At 35.7% G+C, this 25,018-nt stretch overlaps 1 protein-coding gene across 1 annotated transcript in view; it reads right to left on the reverse strand.

Annotated features, from left to right (window-relative positions):
- Positions 1-25,018, reverse strand: part of LOC142865690 (uncharacterized) — a 142,083-nt gene that overhangs the window by 30,369 nt on the left and 86,696 nt on the right. The window contains exons 10-11 of the mRNA XM_075998879.1: positions 16,798-16,807; positions 1-496 (exon numbers count right to left, since the gene is read on the reverse strand). Coding sequence (XP_075854994.1) covers positions 1-496; positions 16,798-16,807 — 506 coding nt within the window. The remainder of the gene's footprint in view (positions 497-16,797; positions 16,808-25,018) is intronic.

Below are 25,018 nucleotides of genomic sequence, written 5' to 3' on the forward strand. Positions count from 1 at the left end.
ACGAGGCAAAGGCTTTGCCACATTCTTCACATTTGTAGGGTTTCTCTCCAGTATGGGTCCTTTTATGTTGAGTAAGGATTGAGGACTGCTTAAAGGCTTTGCCACATTCTTCACATTTGTGGGGCTTCTCTCCAGTATGAATTATTTTATGTTTAGTAAGGTTTGTGCACTGGGTAAAGGCTTTTCCACATTCTTCACATTTGTATGGTTTCTCTCCCATATGAATTCTTTTATGTAGAGTAAGGCTTGCACACCAGGTAAAGGCTTTGCCACATTCTTCACATTTGTAGGGTTTCTCTCCAGTATGGATCCTTTTATGTTGAGTAAGGGTTGAGGACTGGGTAAAAGATTTGCCACATTCCTCACATTTGTAAGGTTTTTCTCCTGTATGAATTCTTTTATGTTTAGTAAGGTATGTGCACTGGGTAAAGGCTTTTCCACATTCTTCACATTTGTAGGGTTTCTCTCCAGAATGGATTCTTTTATGTCGAGAAAGCTGTATGCACTGGGTAAATGCTTTGCCACATTCTTCACATTTGTATGGTTTCTCTCCCATATGCATTCTTTTATGTAGAGTAAGATTTGTACACTGGGCAAAGGCTTTGCCACATTCTTTACATTTGTAGGGTTTCTCTCCCATATGAATTCTTTTATGTACAGTAAGTTTTGTACACGAGACAAAGGCTTTGCCACATTCTTCACATTTGTAGGGCTTCTCTCCAGTGTGAATTCTCCCATGTATAATAAGTTTTGAGCAACAGTTAAAGGATTTTCCACATTCTTCACACTTGTAGGATTTCTCTGTCGTATGAAATTTCGTATGTCCAGATACATTAGAGCTGTGATTAAAAATTTTGCCACATTCATCAAGTTTGAATCTTTTTTCTCCAATATGTCTTTTATTATGTCTATTTAGATTTGATGATTTACTAAAGACTTTTATGCATTTATAACATTTGAAGATTTTTCTATGGCTACTTGACAGACATTGGGTAAGACCATCAGAACATACTTTCTGCTTCTTACACTCAACCACACAATCCCATTCTCTTTTTAAGTGTACATTTTCAAGGCCACGGCTTCCATATAGTCTCAGTATTGATTTCTGAAATGGGTCTTTTATGCCTTGCTCTGGCAATAGGTCTTTGGTGGAATGGGAAGACAGTTCTGAAAGAAACGAAAATAATGAAGTATCTCACTAACTAGACTCAGGTGAATATATTTCACAATTTGAATATATAAAAGTGTAGAAAGCACTTTAGCAACAGTATCTATCATTGATGTATGACCTTAAAAATATACTGTCATATATACTATCATAGATGTATGACCTTAAAAATATACTGACAACCATGATTCTTTTAGAAATCGTAACTGCCAATTGTTCATAGAAACCCAAATTAGAAGAACACCAAAAACCACATGGAAGGAGAAGGAAACTTTGTTGCATTTACCCACCATAGCCCTTCCTCCATGCTGATACTGAGTTATCGCTTTAGTAGAAAAATCCCATGTCCTGGATTTCCTATCACAAAAGAATGAAACTGTAGGTATATGTCCACACATCTGTTTTTTTATAGCCTTTCCAAAGGCTGGTCTCTATCTCCCAGGACAACTACATATTTCTCTTGGAAAAATATGCACATATCAAAAATAAAATTCTGCAATATCATAATGTTGGTGCAAAATATTTAATTATGCTATAAAATTTGAAAGGCAAAATAAAAAATTATTATTTCCATGTGTTAATTTGCATACAATATGAAGAGATGTAATTATTGACATCAATATCATAAAGGTGAGGGCTGAGGTAAAGATTAAGAATTTTTGTATGCAACCAAAGTTAAGTAGTTATCCATTTAACATTAGTTGCAAGTAAAAGATTTTAGGTAGTTCTCACAGTGAACATCAGGAAAAATGTTTGTAGAGATAAAAAAAGAAAGCTAGGCAAAGAAACAAAATATGCCACTAAAAGCAGTGAGGCACAATGAAGGAAAGAAGGAGATGAAACAAAGAAAAGATAGTGATAAAAGTTATATAAAACAATTAACATTAGGGAAATTATAAGTCCTTCCTTTGAGAAATTTTGTAAATATTTGTGTACTACTGTTTCCAGTCAGAAGCCACAGTTAAATAAGAGGATTACAAAATCCAACTATATTGTATCTAAAGTGACTTGGCTTCACACCTGGTGAGAATAATAGACTAAAACTGGCAGGATATACCAAGATATATCAGGAAAATATTTAGCGTCTAAGAGCAGTGGAGTTCAAAATTATATTAGGCACATTACTTTTGAAGTGAAAAATGTTATAATTTTTAAAATATACTTTAAGTCAAAACTGTCACAATAGACAAATAAGGGCATTAAATATAAAAAGTGGACATTCACTGAGGGCTTATGAAAATAATACATATATAGGATATCTATCTTTATCTCACATCAAGGTTTTCAAATATATTTTATATAGCATTGACAGAATTGAAGAAAAGGACAGCAAAAATAATAGGATACTTTGATATTCAACTTTCAATAATAATAAAGCCAGTCAGATTATTAATAAGGAAACAAAATATTTGAAAACAATATACAGTAATTAGACCTAACAGATATATTGGAAACACCTAACAGAATAATAGTAGAATATGCAATCTTCTTCATAGCTTATAAAACGTTCTTCCTAAAAAACTACCTGTTCAGCCACAAGTCTTATCCAATTTTAGAAAATTGAAATTTTACAGACTTTAATTTTGGACTAGAATGGAATGAGACTGAAAATAAATACTCGAAGAAACACAGAAAAATTAACAAATATAGGAAAATAAACAAAACACTCATGAATACGTTCTTCTTCAAGGGAAGAATACAGAATATTGTGAAGATATCCAAATTGATCTACAGATTAAATGCAATTCCTTTCAAATTCTCAATTTCAGTTTTTGAATAATAAAAAAGAACAAAGTCTTCCTTCAGAAGTTTCATTAAATATAAATGGTTTAGACTGTATAATGAAAAATAAGATGAACATATGAATAAAAGCATGCCACCTACAAAAGCCTTTCTTTAGCTCTAAAAAATCAAACTGGCTGAAAGTAATTGTAAAAAAATATCTACAGTAATAAGAGGAGAATATTGTGGCCATAATTAAAGAAAATACACTTTAAGTCAAAAACTATCAGAAGAGACAAAGATTTTATGACAAAATGGGTCATTTAGGAGAAATATATGGCACATACTATACATAGACAGATGACATACATGTAATGTACATATTTTAGCATAGATATTTTAAAAAATACATCATATATCAGGGCTTCTAAATATATTAAGGGAATATGAACCATAGTATGGACAGAAGTGTGGCAAGAAACACCTAGCAACACACTAGTTATAGGAGACTGCAAGACCTCACTTTCAATGGTGAATACAAAAACTTGACAGAAGATAAATAAGAAAACAGATAACGGGGAAAACATTAGAGACCAGTTAGATGGAAAAGACATTTACAGAGCTCTACATTCAAAATCAGCAGAATACACTATAGTTTCAAACATACATGGCAAATGCTGTTAGGATACTTGAGTCTTATCAAGTTGAAGAAACCTAAAAATATACAATATATAATTTTTGACAAAAAGGAAGTGGAACCAGAAGTCAAAATGACAACACAAACTGGTTAATACAAAAATATGTCAAAATTAAACACTCTTTAATACATTCATGCTCAACGGTCAGATGATTTAAAATTGTTAGGATGTCAATACTATCCACAGTGATATACAAATTTAATCAATGTCTATATGGTCCTATCATACTTGTTTTGAAGATATATAAAAATAAATTCTAAAGTATATTGGAACAAAAAATAGCCAGACTGTTTTAGAAATACAAACAAGGAGGTATAGCACTTCTTGTTTTGAAAACAAATCTACAGGATTAAAAAAACGTGCTACTGGCACAATGACAAATAATGAGATGAAATAACAGAATGGATAATCCAGATATAAACCTTTGTATTCCATGACCAAAATTAAGTTAATCAAGATTGCAATGACTATGCAATGCAAGAGAACAGTCCCATAAATGAATGTTGTAGAAAACTGAATATTTATGAGAGAAAAAAATGATGTTGGTATCTTCCCTTGCACTATATAGATTATACCTTAAATAAATTAAGTACTTAAACAAGAGAAATAGATGTATAAAATTCATAGAGAAAATATAAGGGAAACAACATGATATATGTCCTGGCATCGTTTTAGTAGAGGTAACATCAAATGCACAATCCATAAAAATGGAGAGAAGTAAAATGGGATTGTATCACACTTCAAATTTTTTGCAGAAAGGAAAAACATAGTGGAGTAACAATGCCTCCTACAAAATGGGTTAAAATAGATGCAAATCACATATTTGATAGAAGTTAACATCGTGAATAAATAAACACTGATTAAAATTCAAAAACAAATGTGAACAGCTTGACTAACAAATGGACAATAGATTGATCTGTCATTTCTGCAACAAAGATATACTAATGGCCAAACATAATTTGGAAGCATCGTAAAAATTATTAATCACTAGAGAAATGCAAAACAATATCACAATGAGATACCACCTGACATGCATTACATTGAGAACTTTTAAATAAATAAAATCATATGCAAATATATACATATGGTGACAATGTAGAGAAATTGAAATGCTGCCATGTTATTCTGAGCCTTTGATTCTAAAAACTATAAAAATTTAAATAGAACAGATCACAAATTTAAGATATATAAGGAGAGGAAATCAGCTATATGGAGGGAGGGGAAGGATGCACTTGTTTTTATCCGTAAAGAACAACAAAAATTTGGCAGGCATCCACGGAAAATTACAATTATCTGAATTTGAGTACTTAAATGGAAAGTCATTAAACTCTATTGGAACAATAGATCTGGGAGGGTCATTTAGAATATTCAGGCTCTCATCCAGGTGACAAACTTAAGGACCCATTGTTCTGAATACAGACTGCAACATGGGTCAACCATCTTGGATACACAGAGTCTCCAATGGTTCCCTGTGGCAAACTTGGAGTGGTGCTGCTCATCCAGAGACTTGGGAGAGACACAGCTATCTGCAGCCATGGAGGCAGACCTGAATAACTTGGGCTTGCTATCATCTGTAAAGCAGAACTGTGACTCTGCTACAGCTGTCTCATCTATAATCCATGTCCAGTTCTTTCAGTGCATAGATCCACACAGTGACCTGCAGGGACTCTTCCAAGGTTCTCGTTGGGAGGCACACCCAGCCACACATATGGAATTAGCCCTAAAATATGCAGACTGAAATCCACAACCATACCCTAGTATGTGTCATACACATCCAAATTCTGAAGGCAACCAATTTACCCAGAAACAAGAGAGGATTGAAAACCACCCAAGCCCTTTAGAACTGGCCCACCAGATGCAGACTCCACTGCAGAACAAGGGGCAGACTTGTGTCCTAGCTACAGCAACTCTTCATTGAAAACCCAGTGGAGATACCTTTAGTCCAAGTACTCAAAAGAAAAAAATCTTTACCTTCCAAAACCAGTTTAAACTGGGAAAGGTATTTAATCCTTCATATGCACAGATACCATCATAAGTATAATGTGCAACCACTGTTAATGCTATTTTATTATGTGACTACAACACCTAAGCAGAAATGTTTGGCAAGAATATGACAAAATCCACTCAAATTAGAAAGGAAAAGGTAAAAATAACACTGTTTACAGACGACAATATCTTATAGATCAAAAGCCATAAAGAAGAAAGGAAGAAAGCTATAAAAGTAATAAAACCTCTCAGTTAAGTCGCAGAATGTAAAATTTACATACAGATAGCAGTTGTTTTTCTATATACTAATAAAGTAGACAATGAAAAAGGAAAACACTCTCATTTACAATACCATCAAGAAAATAGATGTCTAAGAAATAAATTTAACTAAAGTGGTTAAAAAATCCCTTTCCCCTGAGTACTATAAGATATTAATAAAAGAAAGTGAAGATGGCATGAGTGAATAGAATGATATTATCCAAAACAATGTATACATTCAATGCACTCCCTATCAAAATTCCAGGGGCATTACTTGACAGTATTAACCAAAAACTTCTAATATTTGTATGATCTCACAAATACCATTGATGAGCCCTATATAATAATGAGAAAGAATAAAAAAGGTTCCAGCATTGCACTTTCTGATTTCAAACTAAATTTTAAGGTGGGAGTAATAAAAACAGCAAAATATGTGCATAAAAACCAACACAAATAACAATGGAGGAGAATGGAGAGCTCAGAAATAAACCAAAACATATAAGGTCAAGTAACATTTATCTAGGCACTAGCAATGCACAATGCAGGAAGTATGGCTCTTCAATGCTTGGTGCTGGAAAACTGGATACCCAAAAACAAATGAATAAAAGCAGACTACTGTTTCTTATATGATACCCAAAAACTAACTCCAGATGTAATAAAGATTTAAATGGAAGGTGAGCAGGGAAAATAAACAATATTATTAGTTTGGGAATTTGGGTATAATAAAGTTGAAAATTTACTCTTATTTTATACAAGAAAAAAAGTATTTACAAGTGAAATAACATTAGATTTTCTTACATTTAGGAGGAGGCTATGTATTTGTCCAAAATTAGTGAATCTGACTTCCTGTAGGATTGCCTCTGGAAACTAAGAATTGGAAATCATGATGCATAAAATATGAACTTGTGTCCTTAGTGCTTCTGGCATTCCAGAAACAAGTGCCAATATCTCCACTATTCCTCTTTACACATTTCAGTAATGAGGCATCCAAAGGAACTTAAAACATGGAGCTGGGCATGGTGAATCACACCTATAATACTAGCACTTTGGGAGGCCAAGGGGGAAGGATCACTTGAGGCCAGGATCTTGATAGCAGCCCTAGCAACATAAGGAGACTCCATTTTTACAAGAAAATAATAACACCTAAGAAATGGCTGGCCATGGTAGCTCATGCCCATTGTTCTAGCTACTTAGAAGACAGAGGTGGTAGGATCCCTGGAGCCCCTATGTTTGAGGTTGCAGTGAGCTATGATCAGCCACTGTACTCCAGAAAGGGCAGGAAAGTGAAAGGCTGTCAAATGATGGTTTAATGTCATGGTCTTCAAAATATGCACAGATAGTCCCATAACTCCTAACCAATAGAAATGCTAATAGATAATGTAGTCCCTTATAAGCCAAGACAAGAAGTTTGGCTCTCACTGAATTCTAAGGAAGATCACTGCATGGGTAGAGTTCTGAGAGAGTTTAAGAGCATGGGACAGAAGAATTCCTTCTGTGAGATAAAGAGAAACATACACAGGCTTCTAAAAATCATTTCCAAAAGAGCAGAATATTCAAACCCACTTTTATATATCTGCCTTCATCCTTGAGCTTTGGCTCTCTAACATTTGTTAATCTGCTTCACTAAATCTCACCTACCTGGATATTTAGCTGTTGTTTCCTCTTTCTTCATAATCCAGGGCTCTATTCTTTGCTCCAGGCATGTGATCAGTTCTGGCTTTGAGAAGCCAAGACCTGTTTTATTAGAAAAATTTCACATGACTCTTGCTGAAAACTTTCCAATTACTAATGCAGTACTATCCTTAGTAGAGAGAACACTATAGAAGATTCTAGAAAATTCCTTTGCAAGATATTGTTTTCTCACAGACACTGTAGAATAATAAAAAAATTACTTCTAATTTATGACTACAGCACCAATTCCAACGAGCACCACATAAATAAGAGGTGTAAATTATATTCTAAGGTGCAGGCAACAATGATATACCCTGATTTCTAGAGTAACTACTAATCTACTGTGAAATATACATATCACCCAAAGAAAGGGAAACATTCAAGATAACATGAGACATCTAATGATTTTATTTAATACACCAAAAATCTTCAAATTTTCTTTAAAAGAAGGGATATAAAATTCATTCATGTAAAGTAGAAACTTTTAAGAAACTATCTACAAAAATAAAATAATGGCCTTAATGTGGAATAGGAATTCTGTATATAAATGATCCTTACCAAGGGAGACCAGGTTTCCATAGTTCTCTAACATTACATCCCTATATAAATTCCGCTGAGCATTATCAAGGCATGCCCACTCCTCTGGAGAGAATTCTACAGCCACATCCCTGAATGTCACCATCTCCTGTAAAAAGACACATATTTCCCAAGTGGTCATATAGAGAGTTCTTAATTTGACTACAAGAAAAATGAGTTGTGAGAATTGTTTCTGACATATGAGTGACTGGAATTATCCAATAAGTTATATTTTAGCACAATGATATTATTTAATATATTCTCTTTTTCACAGGAATGAAGATCCCAAAAGATGTATGAATCTGTGTGCATATGATTCTTCTTTGGATGATAAAGTATCTAATACAAAATTAAGGGCCTTACAGAAGTAATATAAATTTATTGGTGTTTTATTTACATCATGTCAATAAATTGTGCGTATTTCTCACATAGAGAAACATACAGAGTTAGAAAGTATCACCTAATTTTAACAAGTACAATAATGAACTGGAGATTTTGTCAAAGTACAGAGTCTGATACAGTAGATCTGAGGTGAGGTCTGAATCTCTGCATGTCACATAATAAAACTATTGATAACAATGCTTCTTGCCTAAGGAGAGTATTTTGTCAACATCCAGTAAAAGTGGTAGACTTTGAATTTATCTCAATTCATCTGAACAGAACACAGATGATAGCCCTAATTTTTCAAAGCAAGCTATAAGAAGAAAGGGGAGCTTCCAGATTAAATGTGATTGTTCATTAACAACAGTGAGTAAATCTCCATGAGACACTTAATGATAAAGACAAAAAACAAAAAACAATTAACTGTATATGGGAAAAATCTGTCAGAGAGCATCTTAACCAAGTGAATGAAATTAACATAAATTTAGAGGGACAAATTGGTATTAGGCACCATTGCACAGAGGAGGATACCAAACCACTGCTGGGATGGTAGTGGCCAACAATATGTAACAATGAAGAATCATAAGTTATATGCCAATTTCAGATACAGATACTTTTCATGATTTGTTATCTTTAATAATGTATGTAAATACTGTAGCATCATACAGAGCGAGTCTTCTATTTTCTCTTTTTTCCATAATTTTCTGGTTATCCTAGACAACCAATGTTATCGTCTTTCTCAATTTTCCTAATACTATTTTACGTAGAGGTGATGAAGCATCCAGATCAAACTTTGAGAGTACATGTTTCCCATACTCACTCAAATCCAAAGACTCTATCCCATCCCCAGTAGGAATCTCAGATATTCATACTATTCTATCTGGACCTGTCACAATGAGTATATTTTCAATATTACATGTCATACGCTTCTTATACAACTTGGCTATTGTATTAAGAAGCTTATGGGAGAGAATGTAGAGCAGGCTCTGTTAGATATGGAGGATGGATTTTCCAGAGCTCCTTGACTATCATAAGAAAAAATAGAAAATAATATAGTTGCAAAACTTATAAGGCATACACATCAGAAGTAAAGAAGTAATGGTTTACAAGTTCAAAAAATTGACGTTCTACATTACATTCTAGGAGAAAGAGTTGACACAACCCCTAATCTGGGAAACACGTACCTGAAAACAAGCCATTTCTTTTTCCTCTTCTCCTACTTTCAAATTTCTTTTCAGGTGAGATTGTGTAGAACAATTACAATTAAATCTTGAGACTTCCCAGAAAGGAGTCAGCACAATTTCTTTCCTTGTTTCTACAACACTCACAAGCAGGAGGACCTTAAAATGCAGAAGGGCTACACTCACTTTTTCTTGCTCACAGTAAAGAGTCGGCTATGATCAGCCCATTCATGGAGACCATAATGTGAGGTTCTCCTGTCTTTTCTTCCGGTTACCTCCCCCTGCTACAGGTGCCGGGAGTTTCTGCAACAGGAATGGAAATATGGACCACACTGATCTGCCGCTACCAAACCCAAGAGAGCAGAACCTGTGACTTTCTTCAGGAACAGAGGCAAAACTCAATTCACATGAATATATGCAGAAGTCCTAATGCTTGACCCTGGTATCAAATTAGAATTATGTGGGGCACAATTAAAACCACATGGATGTTCCCACCCAGCCCAACATGCAGGTGATGGTGTTTCTTCAATCTAGCCCGGTTATCCTAATTGAAAGTCGGGGTTGAGAGGTAATTACTTTAAAATTGTCTCTGAAATATCAATGTGAATGTAAATGATGTGATAATGTGTGCCTCACTCTAAGAATTGTGGTCGGCTGGTGTGGAAGGTATACACTATTTGGGTTCTTTGTCAGGTCCCCTTTTAGTGCTGCTGTTGGTCAACCTGAATCCATTATTAGTAGCACTCAGGTAGAGACAGTAAGCACAGCATACATACTGCCTTTTGCCCAACACTCATCACAACATATACCTAATATCCAAAGTGAAGAGCAGCATAATGCAATGTCTACCGAGCATGTGCTATTTGATTAGAAGTATGGTTTGTTGCACTGTGGAGAAGCCTTTACATTGTGTGATTTAATCCTTATTATTCCACAAAAGGTGACTAGTAAGTGTCCAATAATTTACAGAAAAATTTAGATGTGGTGCCAGCATTTCCATTCTTCACACACAACTATAATACAATACTACACAAGATCTAGAAAATTGTCTACACACACCCCAAAAGGGTCCTTTAAAAGTCAACTTACAAGTCCTTGTTGATCTCTTACACTGCAGTATATGTCTCCCTGAGATTTTGGTGCATTCTCAGTCTAACGTCTTTTCCTGTGTTGCGAATTCCAGGTAGAGGCCCAGTCTATTTTTGTTCAATCTGGTATAATCTTTGCTTATACAGAGAGAGAAGGAAAACAGGAAGATAAATTCCTCCTTTGAACCTGCTCTAGCTTCCTGAGGAACCTCAGACCTTGGATTCAGAATTCAGAGCTGCAGATTTAGGTCTCTAGAGAGGCATGAATTCAGTACCACTCACTGCACATTTCCTGGCATTTGGGCAAAAAGAAGGCAGAAAGGGAGTTTATGTGTCGAACCCAGTGCACATTATCTTGCTCCCGTTTGTGTCTGGGCCCTATGGTCTCTTAATCCATTTCAGTTTTAAAGATGTGAGATGCATTTAGAGAAAGAATAGAACTAGTGATTATTATCCTATGAGAGTGTATTCACAGGAATCTGGTCTAAGTATGCCCAAGAGGGACAGTACATACCAAAGAGGCCTAGAGAACTTACTGTGTGCAGATGTGGGGACAGTGAAGCCCTGTGCTGCAGAGTTGCAGGTTATAGACTGGAAGCTCAAGAAGGAATCTCATGTCCTAAGACCTACTAAGTTAGAAGTGGTGGGCACATTTTATGTTTATGTTGCATTTTTAATTCTGGAAAGTGTTCAGGAAATATTAAAAGTAAAGAGTCTCCAACTCAGAAAACCTCTCCACAAAGTTAAAAGAGATTTAAAAGAGAACCCTTTTATTACTCAATTAAAGCAGAATGTGATGTGTGCAGTGCCAATACACTGAGAGATTTCAAAGGCACACATAAAGTCGTTACTGTACATAACTAAGGAAATCCTAACTTTTACATACATGTAATCTAGATAAATAATTTACTTTGAAGAAAAAAGAAAGAAGACTGGACAGCCCTATTCATCATAAACAGTGCACCCTACACTTACTTGGTAATTAGTGAGACTCTCTTTTTTTCATAATTAGTTAAATTCTAATAAAAACTGGTGTCTCAATCAATGCAGGAGGAGAAAATTTTGAAACTTAAAGATAGGTGCTCACTGAAGTTAGGATTCCATATTCATATGGAAATTGTGGAATAGGGAAATATCTTTGTTGATATTTCATTTCAAAATAATGTTTCTCAGTTTCAGATAAAGCATTTCTTGAAAAAATTCTTTTAAAAAATGTTTCAAAAAGATTTACAAATCTTAGGCAGATAGTTAGGATCTCTGGCTCTTCTTAGGACAATGGTGCCACGTTTTGGTGCTGTTTCCAGAAATTGCTCCACCTGGGGAGATGGATAAGTCTTTCATTCCATTTTGGTGCTGCTCAACCCTTCATTCTACCCTGAGCCACTTCTTACCTGAGGACCAAGGAAATGTTTTATCAATCTGATGTTTCCCCAGCCAAGGCATAATAAGATTTACAAAGTGACCTAGGGTATCCTAAGGGAAATTAATATGCCATTAGCTTCAATCTGCATTGCAGTTCACCCTCCCCCATGGGGTTTCCTAGAGGGAGCTCCTATAGTTTGATGAAATTTTCAGGACACCTGTTGATTATTTGATGAGAACCAACACCTTCGAAGATACAAATTCTGATGAAATGAAATTAATGAGCATGTTAGAATTTTAAAATAAAAAAATAAAAACCACACATGAGCCCATCAATTCATGAGTGGATTATTAATATTTGGTATATGTTTACAATGAAATATTACTCAATTTTAACAAATGACAGTGAGCCAGGACTGCTTATATTTTCCTGGATTGAGTGAGCCCATTATCCAAAGTGAAGTGACACAAGATCAGAAGAATGGCTCCACATGTACTTGCCATCAAGTTGGTACTGACTGATTAACACTATGGTGCTCAAATTGTGGTGGTGTTCAAGAGGGATTCAGGGGTTTTGGGTAAGCCCACATCTGAAAGATGCCTTGATCATCATGGAGGGGAAGGGCACACCTCTGACCCTTGTTAGGGAGAGGCAAAGCTATAAAATGTGACTAAAATATTTGTACTCTCATATTTTTTGAAATAAAAAATATAAAAATAAAAAACATACATCTTTCCTAAATTTTATAAAAATTCCAAATATTGAGTCACAAAGCAAATATAAAGGTCAAACAAGTAATGATTTCAAAGTCACTTAAGCAAAAAGTCAAGTTTATTTAAAAATTATAAATGCATCAATAAATTTTGATGTAGTAATCTCATGCCAGGTACTTTGGGTTAGGGTGACTTTAGAAAAATTTCAAATTTAAGAAAAATTATACGTTAAAATATATAATTTAGTATATTGTCTATAATGGTAGCATTAGAAGATAACTACATTTTAATGGATATAATTACGTAAGGATATCATGGTATTTCTTTTTAGAGGTCTATGAATATTTAAAAATGCACAAACTGATACTTTGAACCCTTTGATTTTCTCTTTCCCCATCCTATTCTCTGTGGTGACCACACTTCCCACTAAGAAATCAGCTTTCTTTAGATTCCACAGATAAGTGAGATCATACAGTGTTTGTCTTTCTGTACCTGGCTTACTTTACTTAGCATCATGTCCTCCAGTTAAAAACATGTTGTCACAAATGACAGAATTTCATTCTGTTTGAAGGCTCATTGTGTAAATTCACCTCATTTTCTTCATCCACTCATGTGCTGGTGGACACTTAAGCTGCTTCTATACCTGGGCTAGAATGAATATTGTTGTAATGAACATGGAAGGACAGATATATCTTCTACATACTGGTTTTGCTTCAATTGAATATGCATGAAGAATTGGGAGTGATGGATCATATAGTAATTCAATTCTCATTGTTGAGAAATCTCTATACTATTCTCTACATTGGCGCTAATGAGAAAATTGATTTTTAAGACTCAGAAGGGAGGATGGTGATTGGAATTGAGGGATCAAATCTCATGTACTGGGTGAAACCTATATTCATTGAATGAATGATACACTAAATGTCCTGAATTTAACACTGTATAATTCATACATTCATCAAAGAAAAAAAAAACAGAACATGACTGGTACCCCATAAATTTATTGAAATAGAAATAAATTTGCTTGTCCTAATTTATATTCACAGCAACAATATGGAAGTGTTTCCTTTTCTCATCGTCCTCACCAGCACTTAGTATTCATCATATTGAGAATAGGGATTATCATAGGTGTGAGGTAATAGCTCATTGTGGCTTTAACTTTAATTTCCATGATAATTAGATAGGTTGAGCATTTTGACTTAAATCTGTTGAACATTCATTAGTCTCTTTTGAGAAATGTCAATTATTTTTATCATTTCTTTCCCAAAGTATGCCTAGATAAAACCATCACACTGTGTCCGACTTATACATAAAAAATTATTTGTCAATTAAAAACAAAATATAAAAATAAATAGCAATTACCAATAAGATGATTGCATAGGAATAAGAAATGGATATTCGATATAGTACATGAATAAGCCACATTCCAAATATATTATATTGGAGTACAAATACAGAAATGAGTAACAGGAAGAAAATGACCTATTTACATATCAACTTTCAAGAGAGGATCATTTCTTTTTGTCTGTTATCTGTTCCTCAAAATATCTGGCTTTATAGTTAAATGCATATGAATATGTCTCTCTACATATGGTAAATCCCACCATTTCAATGTATGTGTTTCATTGTTTTAGATTTGGATTTTAGTGGAAAGTTAAATATGTCATATTCCTATTTTCTGAGAACTCTACTGGGGGGTCCAAAGACACCCCCATTTGTCAGATTATAGATGAGAGGGTTGATCATTGTCATTAGTATGGTATAGATGACAGAGACCATTTCATCTTCTCAGGGGAATGAGACTTTTGTAGAAGGTACTTGCGAAGGGCACCCACATAGAATAGAGACTCCAGGGCCATGTGAGAGAAGTAACCAGGGTTTCCATGTGTCCCTGGCCTGAGACTGTCACCAGTCGAGTGGACAGTATAAATACATAGGAGGCCATAATAGCTAAAATAGGAGGGAAGAGAAAACTAACACCATGGATAAAAAGACCCTGATATAGAGGGAAGTGTCAACAGAGACCAGTTTAAATACAGCTGGGATCACAGAAACAAAATGACGACCTTCCCTGGAAGTGAAGTAATGGAAAGTCAGAGGGCAGAGCACAGATATGAATGCATTGAGCACTACCCTCAGCCAAGATGCCTGCACCAGGAGAACACAGAGGACATGGGGAATGTGGATGGGGTATCACAATGGGTGACAGATGGCCACGTAGCAGTGCTAAGCCAGGACGGCCAGCATCTGACACTCTGCTGCTGACAAGATGATGAGAAGGAAGAAATGAATGTCAAAGTCAGTGAGAGAGATGTGATGATCCCTAGAGAGAAAGTTGAGGGCCATCTGAGGAACAAACATGTACATATAGAATTGCTACATGACAGATGGCTTGCTGATCAGAAAATATATATTGCACTGGAGAGGTGAGTAGGGCCGAATGAGGAGGATTACTGTGATGTTTCCAGAAAGGATCAGGAGTTCCAGCATGGCGAGGACAAAAAGAAGCCAGGGATCCTGGGTTCTGTGAAACAGGACTAAAAGATGACGCAACCCTTGATGTCAGGTTGTTCTGCTGTGCTTTTTCCTTTTTTGTTAACTGTGAAGAATGTTTGAAAGAGCATTATGTTCACAATCTGTACATAATTACACCGAATTTAGTCACAAGGCAATTTCCAGCACTTCAAATTCATTTTTGCCCTGCCCTTCTTCTTTTAGTTTCAGTAAATAATTACATTTGCATTTCACCAAGATTTACTACAGTATCATAAAATAGTTCTAGAATATGAGCCTTGACACATTGGAAGAGAGGGCATAAGCACTGTTGCATTTCAACATGTACTTTTGAAATGTTTTTTTCTTAATTAAAGTTCTAGAAATTGAAATCCTCTCATAATTACAGTAAACATTCTTAAGAACTAAATAGAATAAAAAATGCAGTGTTTTAGTTACACTAAACACTTTTCAAGAGCTTAGTAACAACATGTGGTTAAAGGCTACAGCTTATACTTCAGCATGGATATCAAACATTTTCAGTATTGAAGAATGATCTCATGGATGCCAAGCAGACACCAGCCATGGGAAGATAAAGTACTGGCCTATAGATAAGAAAAACCCACAAGGCAGCCAAACAAGTTTAGCCAAAGAATGATCTACACTCAGGAGTGTACATGGTACCAGAAGAGCAAAATCTACATTCATCCATTCAGGTCATAATTCCTACTGTACTGGAGAAAAGGCTGGAAACAAAACAGAGAAGGCTCCCAGGCTCCCTGAGCTTTCATTCTGTTTGTGTTGATTCACACAAATATATACTGTCAGGTAAATGTAACTGTGATGGAGTGGAGTAAAGCAGGATAAGTGGAGGGAGAGTTGATGGTGGGGTGGGGTGTGGGTGATTTGCCCCTAGGGAGATCCATCAGAGCAGAGACCTGGATGAAGGTAGTGAGTGCACTGAGTGAGGATATGTGGGAAGAACCTGAGGGTGAGCTTGGTGAGATGTGGATCAAGTGGAGTGAGCTTCATGGAGAGTAGAAGGAAATGAGCAGGGGACAGTAGAGAACAGGGACTCTATACTGCTTATCTCAAACTCCTACCAGTAAAAGCCTTTGGGGTATGCACCCCTAATTAATGCATATTGAGAGTCTTTATTTACTATGATCAGTATATTAGCAAAGCATCATCACTACATTTAAGGATAAAAGTAAACATCAATACAAGTTCTAGTATTCTCTCACTATATCCCAATGTATCATTTGCCTAAGGGACATTAAGTGAGTGATTGTGCTTCCTTATAAAGTCTTAAAGTTTCCAAAAGGGATTAATTAAATTGTTTGAATGGAGCAAACTTTTGCCATTCAGCATATAGCAAAGCTTCTTCACAGCAGAAAGCCCCTGTAAGCAGTGCAAAAACGTCCATAACCGATCCATTTGGAAATAAGCTGTGTAGCATGGTTATAAGTACCACTTTTGGCCAAATCAAGCTCCTCCACTGCTGTATAACTTTCAAGAAGTTCTTTATGCTTACTGACTCTCACTTTTCTCATTTGTAAAGTGGGAACTAGACTTAATTTTTTTCCTGAATTTAGTCACTAGGGGCTCCTAAGGTAAACCCGGTAAGCTGTAAGTAAAGAAAACACACTACATTTTATCTCTGTAGTCAGGCTTCTATGGACTGTAGTTAATTAAGCACAGGTGGTGGAGAAGGAGTTCAGGAAGAAAAAAAATGCTTGTATAGGTAAAGTAGTAGAAAATGGCATGGTAAATTTAGTAATTCCATTTATATGTAAATGGTGAGAGAGCATGGGATATGTGTAGGATCCTTCAGCAGTGGCTGGTGCATCCTAGATACTTAAACATTTATGAAAATAACACAGGCGGAGTGATGGAGGGGAGTATGGGATGACACTATGCAGGAATCAGAGCCCAATCCAAATGAGCTTTATACACTGATCTGATAGCCCAGAAACTGTGGGGGCCTCTGAAGGAGTTTATGGGGGAACTGAGGTGATAAAACTGGCATTTTGGCAATCCTCTAGCTAGTAGATAAATAATCTACTAGCTAGAGTAGGGAATAATTTGGAGGGGCCAACTTGCAAAGATAAAGAACAGTTGGGAACCCATCAGACCAATCAACATGCCACTGACTAGGGTCCTGCTGAGGCTTTGGTATTGAGGAAGGAGAGGCATAGATTGAGGTAATATTAGAGGTAAGATGATGTGCACAATGGTGCCTTTTTCTGAGGTAGAAACAAATGGGTCAGGTAAGAGAAATTTTCAGGAATGAGTGGGACTTATGCCTACTTAAGAATAGGGTGTGAAGGATAAGCCTTGATAATGGCACTTAGGCTTCCAAATTGAGAGAGTGAATTATTGTGGTGTTTTTTTTTTCTGTGACAATATGTTCTAAAGTACCACAGGGGGTTGTGAAAGAAGCTGCAGAGTGAGCTTAGCTTTCTACATGGTGTGAGTTTCCTATGGGTTGCCCAGGGAAGGCAGCTGAGAGGTGGTTTGGTGTGTGGATCTGAAGCTGCATTTAGCACTTGTTGCATTTAGGGGGTGCTGATGTGACAGGATGAGATAAAGCTGCTTAAGGCGTGTGCACAGTGAAGAGTGGAGGGTAAGGTTGTTTTATCAGGGGAGCAACACAGCACTAGAGGCTACTACCTGTGGACTTTCAAAGATCTAACACAATATCAGAAGCCTGATATAAAATCTCTAGCTTATTAACCACTTCAGTACGAGTGTTAACTACAGTTGATATCCACAGATGAACGCGCACAGCTGAGCATCAACTATAGTCCATAGCCACAGATGAACATGCACAGGACCTTAGCCGACAGTGGTGATAGGAAGGCGCACAGCTGAGCATCAACTAAACGAACAGCCGTGACATGACTTTTCTAATTTTTCATTTATCAAAATAAAATCTTGAACATTTAAAAATAACGTAATGAAAACAGATATGTATATGTTACCTATTCTGGTTTACATTACAAGTAAAGCTGCCTTTAAATTAATTCAAGCTTTCAGTGCTTTCATGCTTTTATCATCACACAACAGCAAAATGGATTCGTTGTCAATGCAAAGCACAAACTATCATGCAGACTATGAGTGACGGCTGTGGGCAAGGTTTCGGGGCCAGTGAGCACCATATTGAAGAGGTTAAAAACAAACAAAAATACAAAAAAAAGAAACATAAAAATCTTGCAAAATATAATTATTTCCAAAGAAATATTCTTAAAAGGCATTCTGCTCTTTTCCTACAACAAAATTATTGAATCATGTTGTGGATGAATTTGAATATAGCTAATATGTCTAATGTAATGTGGGATGAGACCCCTTCCAAATTTATTATTCTTGAAGTCCATGACAGAGGTTGGGGTGTGTGACAATGCATCTTCACTTTCACTAGCACTTTCAACCCCCGTCCCTCAGCCCCTGACTCCTCCTTCCTGGGGTGTTCTCCCCACTCTTGCCCATTCTACACCTCACCATATTCCTCACTTTTGGAGGAGATTCCTGTAATACTGAGTGTAGACTTTCTGGGTTAGTAGTCCCTTGTGGTACTTTTCCCAATAGATTTAGCTCTTTTTTAAATTTTTTTTTTTTGTTTCAGCATATTACAATAGTAAAAATGTTCAGGTTATGTACATGGCATTTGTCTCACCTGAGTCAGAGATTCAAGTGTGTCCATCACTGCAGCCATTAGGTGTGTATATACCCGGCCCCTCCTCCACCCTCCCATTAGCCCAACACCCAATGAATTTAGTTGTGATGAACATTATCTTAGATCACCTTCTCATTCTAGTGCACCATGGTGGCCTTGCCTCTGGTTGATCCAGTCCAGGGCTCTCTCAGTACTCTCTGGCAGCTGACCTGCTCCAGGGTCTTCTGCTGTCTCCAGAAAAAAAGCATTCCTGTGCTACTCCCCTGCTGGGGTAGACCTCAAAGAGGTCACTCACTTCACTGTCAGCATCCTTTCCACCATGTTCTCACCTCCCAGGATCTTATTTCATGTCCCACACTCTTCTAGCTCCAATCACATGCCCTGGCTTCTGAGGACCTGCCTTGTTACTAGAACTTCCTCTGAATACTGCCAGGAAAGGGCTTGCTGTGTAGGGCAAACCCACAAGGTAATGGACATAATATTGGACCTCAGCTTGGGTATTTATTTTTTTAAAAAGATTTTGGGAGAGGTCTAAAACCTCCCCCACTTTTAAGCAGATACCTAGAATCAAAACCCTCTAGGACTATCTGACAAAAAGCAAAAATGAAAACAAAGAAGGGGGTTCATGACTGAGAAAACATTGTGGCCAATGTGGCCAATATCACCAATGTGATCATATAGACAGAATAACCGTGTCCTATTCTGAATCACTTGGTGACTATATAGGTAATTTAAATTTTGAAATTGTGGTAAAATAAACCCAATAAAATATGCACCATCTTACACTTGTTAGGTATGCAGTACAGTAGTTATAAGCATATTCACACTATGTGAAAGAAATTTTGAGAACTTTTTTTCCGGAACACCGATTAAACATAACTCCATTTCTCCATTGTTCCAGTCCCTGGCACAACCATTTTAATTTTTGCTTCTATGAATTTGATTCTTCTAAATACTTTGTATAACATAGTTTATTTTTTAAACAGATAATAACAAACGTATCTCCAGCAGAGAGAAAGAAGGAACCCCTGGTTTTAGTAAGTACCTAAATACTGACTTTAAGGCCTGTGATTTTCCTCACTGTATTTTTATTCATTCATTTATTAATTCAGGAAGCAATGTGATCTACAATGTATTTAGGACTGAAAAACACAGTGTTGAACATATGAGTTCTGTAGACATTTCTGCAGTTTTAAGAGTCCGACAATCTATTCCATAATTCCTCCCTTATTACCTCCTGCTCTTTTACCTGAAGGCCTCCTCCTTACCATTTTTAACATATGTCTGGAGAACATACAACAATTTTTTCCATACTTTATGGCCCACATTTTTATGTCTATTTATGCTATGCTCTACCTGAAACCTATAGGTACTTTATTAAATGTATTTTTATATGTAAATTACTTAAAATAAACAAATATATCTGATCAATCTCTGCATTACTAATGTCTGACATAGTATGGAGATGTGTGTGTTGGGTAAGCGTGTGCTGGCTGACTGTGTGACAAGTCAGCACTGTACTTTTATTTTCTGCTTATCTCATTACATAAACCAAGTGGTTTAAAAAAATCAATAAATTAAACAAAATCATCTTTTAATAAAACTAATAATTTTGTTTTAAATCATTTTCATTAAAAATTTTTGTATAGAAAATTGTTTCCCTTCCATTCCATTGATACTGTTTAGTTGGCTGTTGATTGTTTAAAGCAGCTATGATGAAGGCAAATTTTTTTCTATCAGAATTTGCAAAAGGATAGTAAGAACAGTCTTTTAAATCTATTATTATAATATGCCAATCCTTAGCCAAAAACCTTTAGATAAATTTTAATATCAGTTCCAGTATTTATAAATCCAACAAAAGATTTGTCATTTAGCTTAATTTCTAATTGAGGTTTTTGGTCATTAATAAAGTTTGCCAATAAACTTTTATTCCAGTACTTCCAAAACCTCCTTGTCTTAAAACATTAGATTTTTTAATTTGCATATTAATAGCAGAAGTTGTGCAATAGGTTCTCTAGCCTGAATAACATAATCAGAAGTGAAAATCATCATAACTGAAATTTCATTCGAATAAGCTGAATCAATTATACCTAAATGTATTATTACTCTTTTTAATGTAACAGAAAAATGACCAAATTATTAACTAATATTAATGTGCTTGTAGGATCAGGCCAAATATATCTATAGGTATATAAATCTCAGTTGATGGTGTTAAGAATCCATTGTCACAAGATGGTCTTTGTTCTCTGAAATTACCATTTGGGCCAATAGTCTCAGCCAAAGTTGCATTTTAAATGTCTGATCAGACCTTTTGGCAATTTCTTAAAAGTTTTTTCCGCACGTAGGTGCTCCCCTTGGGCCATAAGGTGCCATTGGGGTGCGGAGGTGGGGAGCTGGTGCTGGGCTGCCTGGCTGAGCACAGCCACAGCCTGGGTGGCTCAGCAGCCATGGCAGTGGTGGCACCATGCTGTTTAATTTTGCTGGACATAAAGCTGCTGGCATTTAGAATTAACATTATTAAAAGCCAATACGTAAAGTGATATTTCTTAAATTACGAGGACTTACCATTTCTTGAACCTGATATTTCTTGCAATTTAGCAATTAAATCTATATAAGTTTCATTAACATTTTGTTTAACATTTATATGGAAAGATACAGCCTAAGAGAAGCTATCTTTTCCCTACTTTAATACAGCACTGTTGAATTTGAGAAATAGCTTGATCATCATATTTTAATTGCGCATTAATATCAAACCAATATTCCTGGCCCATAATTTGAGTCAGAAATTTTAATTCGTAGGTCTCTAGACCCATTTAACTAGGGTTGCTGATGCATCTTTTCCCTGCACCAAGTGGTGAACTATAAAAATTTAGGCGAAGAGGGCCGGGCGCGGTGGCTCACGCCTGTAATCCTAGCACTTTGGGAGGCCGAGGCGGGTGGATTGCTCCAGGTCAGGAGTTCGAAACCAGCCTGAGCGAGACCCCGTCTCTACCAAAAATAGAAATAAATTATTTGACCAACTAAAAATATATATACAAAAAATTAGCCGGGCATGGTGGCGCATGCCTGTAGTCCCAGCTACTCGGGAGGCTGAGGCAGTAGGATCGCTGAGCCCCGGAGATTGAGGTTGCTGTGAGCCAGGCTGACGCCACGGCACTCACTCTAGCCTGGGCAACAAAGTGAGACTCTGTCTGAAAAAAAAAAAAAAAATTAGGCGAAGATATAACTGTTTGCACGAAAGATTTCCAATCGCAAAGGATTAACATTTCTAATTGAGCCAATTCTTTAATCGAGTTCTTTGTGTAATGACAGTTTGTGTTGGCTGGGAGCAGTGGCTAATACCTGTAATCCTGGCACTCTGGGAGGCCAAAGCAGGAGGATCACTCAAGGTCAGGAGTTTGAAACCAGCCTGAGCAAGAATGAGGCTGTGTCTATACTAAAAATAAAAAGAAATTAATCAGCCAAATAAAAGTATATAGAAAAATACGCAGGGCATTGTGGCATATGCCTGTAGTCCCATCTACCAGGGAGGCTGAGGCAGAAGGATTGCTTGAGCCCAAGAGTGTGAGGTTGCTGTGAGCTAGGCTGATGCCATGGCACTCTAGCCCAGGCAACAGAGTGAGAGTGCTGCTTTTGTCATTCCATTTGTCAGTTGTAAGCAAGGGAACTCTGATATTTACCAGCAGGTTCATAATGCAGCACAGAACATGAAAGGGGCTTTAACGATTTTATTTGAAGCTAAAGACACCTAGATTTCCTGGTGCTGATGATTATGTTATGGAAGAGACTAAAGATGTATGTGGTGCTCACTGTCTCACCTCTGGCCACTGTGAGCATCCAAAACAGGATTGCATCCAAAATCACTGATGAAATTTTCAATCAAAAAGTGGCCATGATCCCTGAGATTCCTCTAGGGAGAATGACCAAATTATTGGCCAATGTTAGATGACTAAGAATGTGAAGTGTGTACTGCACACTCCAACTACTAAAATAAAGGAAGATAAAGTTATGTAAAATAAATTCTCTAAGATTGAAATATCAGGTAAAGAAAGATTATTCCAAACATTTTCAATGCAGAGAAATCATTCCATTATATTCTAACACTGAAAATACACACTCAAAACTCGATTCTAGATGGATGCATATGTTGTACTATAATTAATAGAAAATTAAATCCAAAGCTCTTTACCTAAACTCCCTATTAAGAGATTGCCAAATTCTCATATTTCTTTATATAGTACTTAAGATATGCATCACACACTTATTAATCCTTCACTTATTGTAATTATTTTCATATTTATGACGTTATATGTTAGGATCTAGTAACAGTTTGCTTTTACAAAAGAAAACAATGCTGAATTCTTGATTTACTCCTCTGGACTTCAGAATTGTTCATCTTTCTTTGGCCTTTAAGGCTCTTACTTTAACCTTAGGACACTGAACCTCTCTAATTTTACTTAAGTTATGAGAATGCTGTATGTATAGACTATAAATGGCCTCAAGCTGTTTAGCTAAAATTTTTGTTCACCAAACTAAAAAAATTCTGCACTTCTCATCAGAACTTTTAAAGTATTGTGTGAACTGGCCAGGCTTGAGTGCAACAGTGAGAATATTATAGCCCAAGCACAGATGGAAAGAAGAATGGCTTAGATAGAGTTGTAGAAGGGAATGCACATAAAAAATGCCAAAAAACTTGAGATAATTATGAAATGAAAGAAGCAGAATTTCCACTTATAAATTCCAAGAGTTGGTTTTCTGCCAGTTCCTTCGCTCTACATGCAAAATCAGTGATTTTTTACCCTGGACATTTTCAATCTCTTCTCTGGAGTCACAAGCTCTCTCCTACAGAAATATTGACTGCTAATTATAAAGCATCTATTAAATATCTAACAATGTCCTGTACTTATTTCTTCTATTTAAATATAAAATCAACTCCATAATTTATATATCCTTCTGAGTGTTTACCTGAACAAAGTAGCCTGATAAAGTCAATAAATCAATTAGTTCGATAACCCAAAGTAAAAGAAACAGTAACCAGAATGTTCTTTCAATATCCTTCCCAAATTAGTATGAAAATATAGAATTTACTAAGTAAAATGTAATTACTACAATGTGGAATTACTCACACCTTTAGGTAATTTTATGAGCAACATGAAGTTTTATAACAATCCTTGTTGTAATTGTAGATCAGGTCACATAAATGGTATTTAATGAACTTTGAAATAATAAAATAACATAGATGCCCTAGCATGAGTAATAAGCATGTAAGAACAGAGGATTGGCATGGGCAGGTTCCCATTTAGAAGCTTTAGGGTTTTAAACAATTAATTCAACATAAAGTGAACAAAATATTTCCTTTCAGAATCTTTGAAGTTTCTAGTTTGCTAGTAAATTCTCAACACTTTTGAAATTATCCATCTTTTCTAATATTTCTTTTTTTCTGTTGAAATAGGTATACATCCACATTCACACAAATATAATTACTTACTCTGTAAATATACTACAACTATAGTTCAACTTAACCATGATGTATTTGTATATTTGATTCAATATAAATAAAAATATGCTTATTTCTGTTTTATTGGCCAGGCAGGTTGCATGTTGAAGGAAAAATGTAGGATACAATGTAATAACTAGTCATGCTGTGTTAAGAAATGTATGGCTTTTCATTAAGTCCAAAATCTTTATTATAAGCATTATAGTAACAATGTAATTATACATATAATGAAAAAGAGCTTTGGGAACATTATTCTTCAAAGTAGAGAGACTGATAAAAAGGATCACAGGTGATGTCTTGTTACTGTGTAACCCCACAGTACATTTTTACAACCCATTACCTCCAACTTTGAGTAACATGGGATAGGTTAATTGTGGTGCAAAATAACACTTCATTCAATCTACAACATGTTTGACACATTAAAATTACTTTTAATTTAATGAAACAGATTAAGTTTACATGTAATCTAAAAATATTCCAAATTTCATTCGATTTTATTATCTATCATAATGTACAATATTAAAACAAGTGATTTCTAATATTCTAC

Source organism: Microcebus murinus, chromosome 31 (assembly GCF_040939455.1).
Source record: "Microcebus murinus isolate Inina chromosome 31, M.murinus_Inina_mat1.0, whole genome shotgun sequence".
Taxonomy (NCBI): domain Eukaryota; kingdom Metazoa; phylum Chordata; class Mammalia; order Primates; family Cheirogaleidae; genus Microcebus; species Microcebus murinus.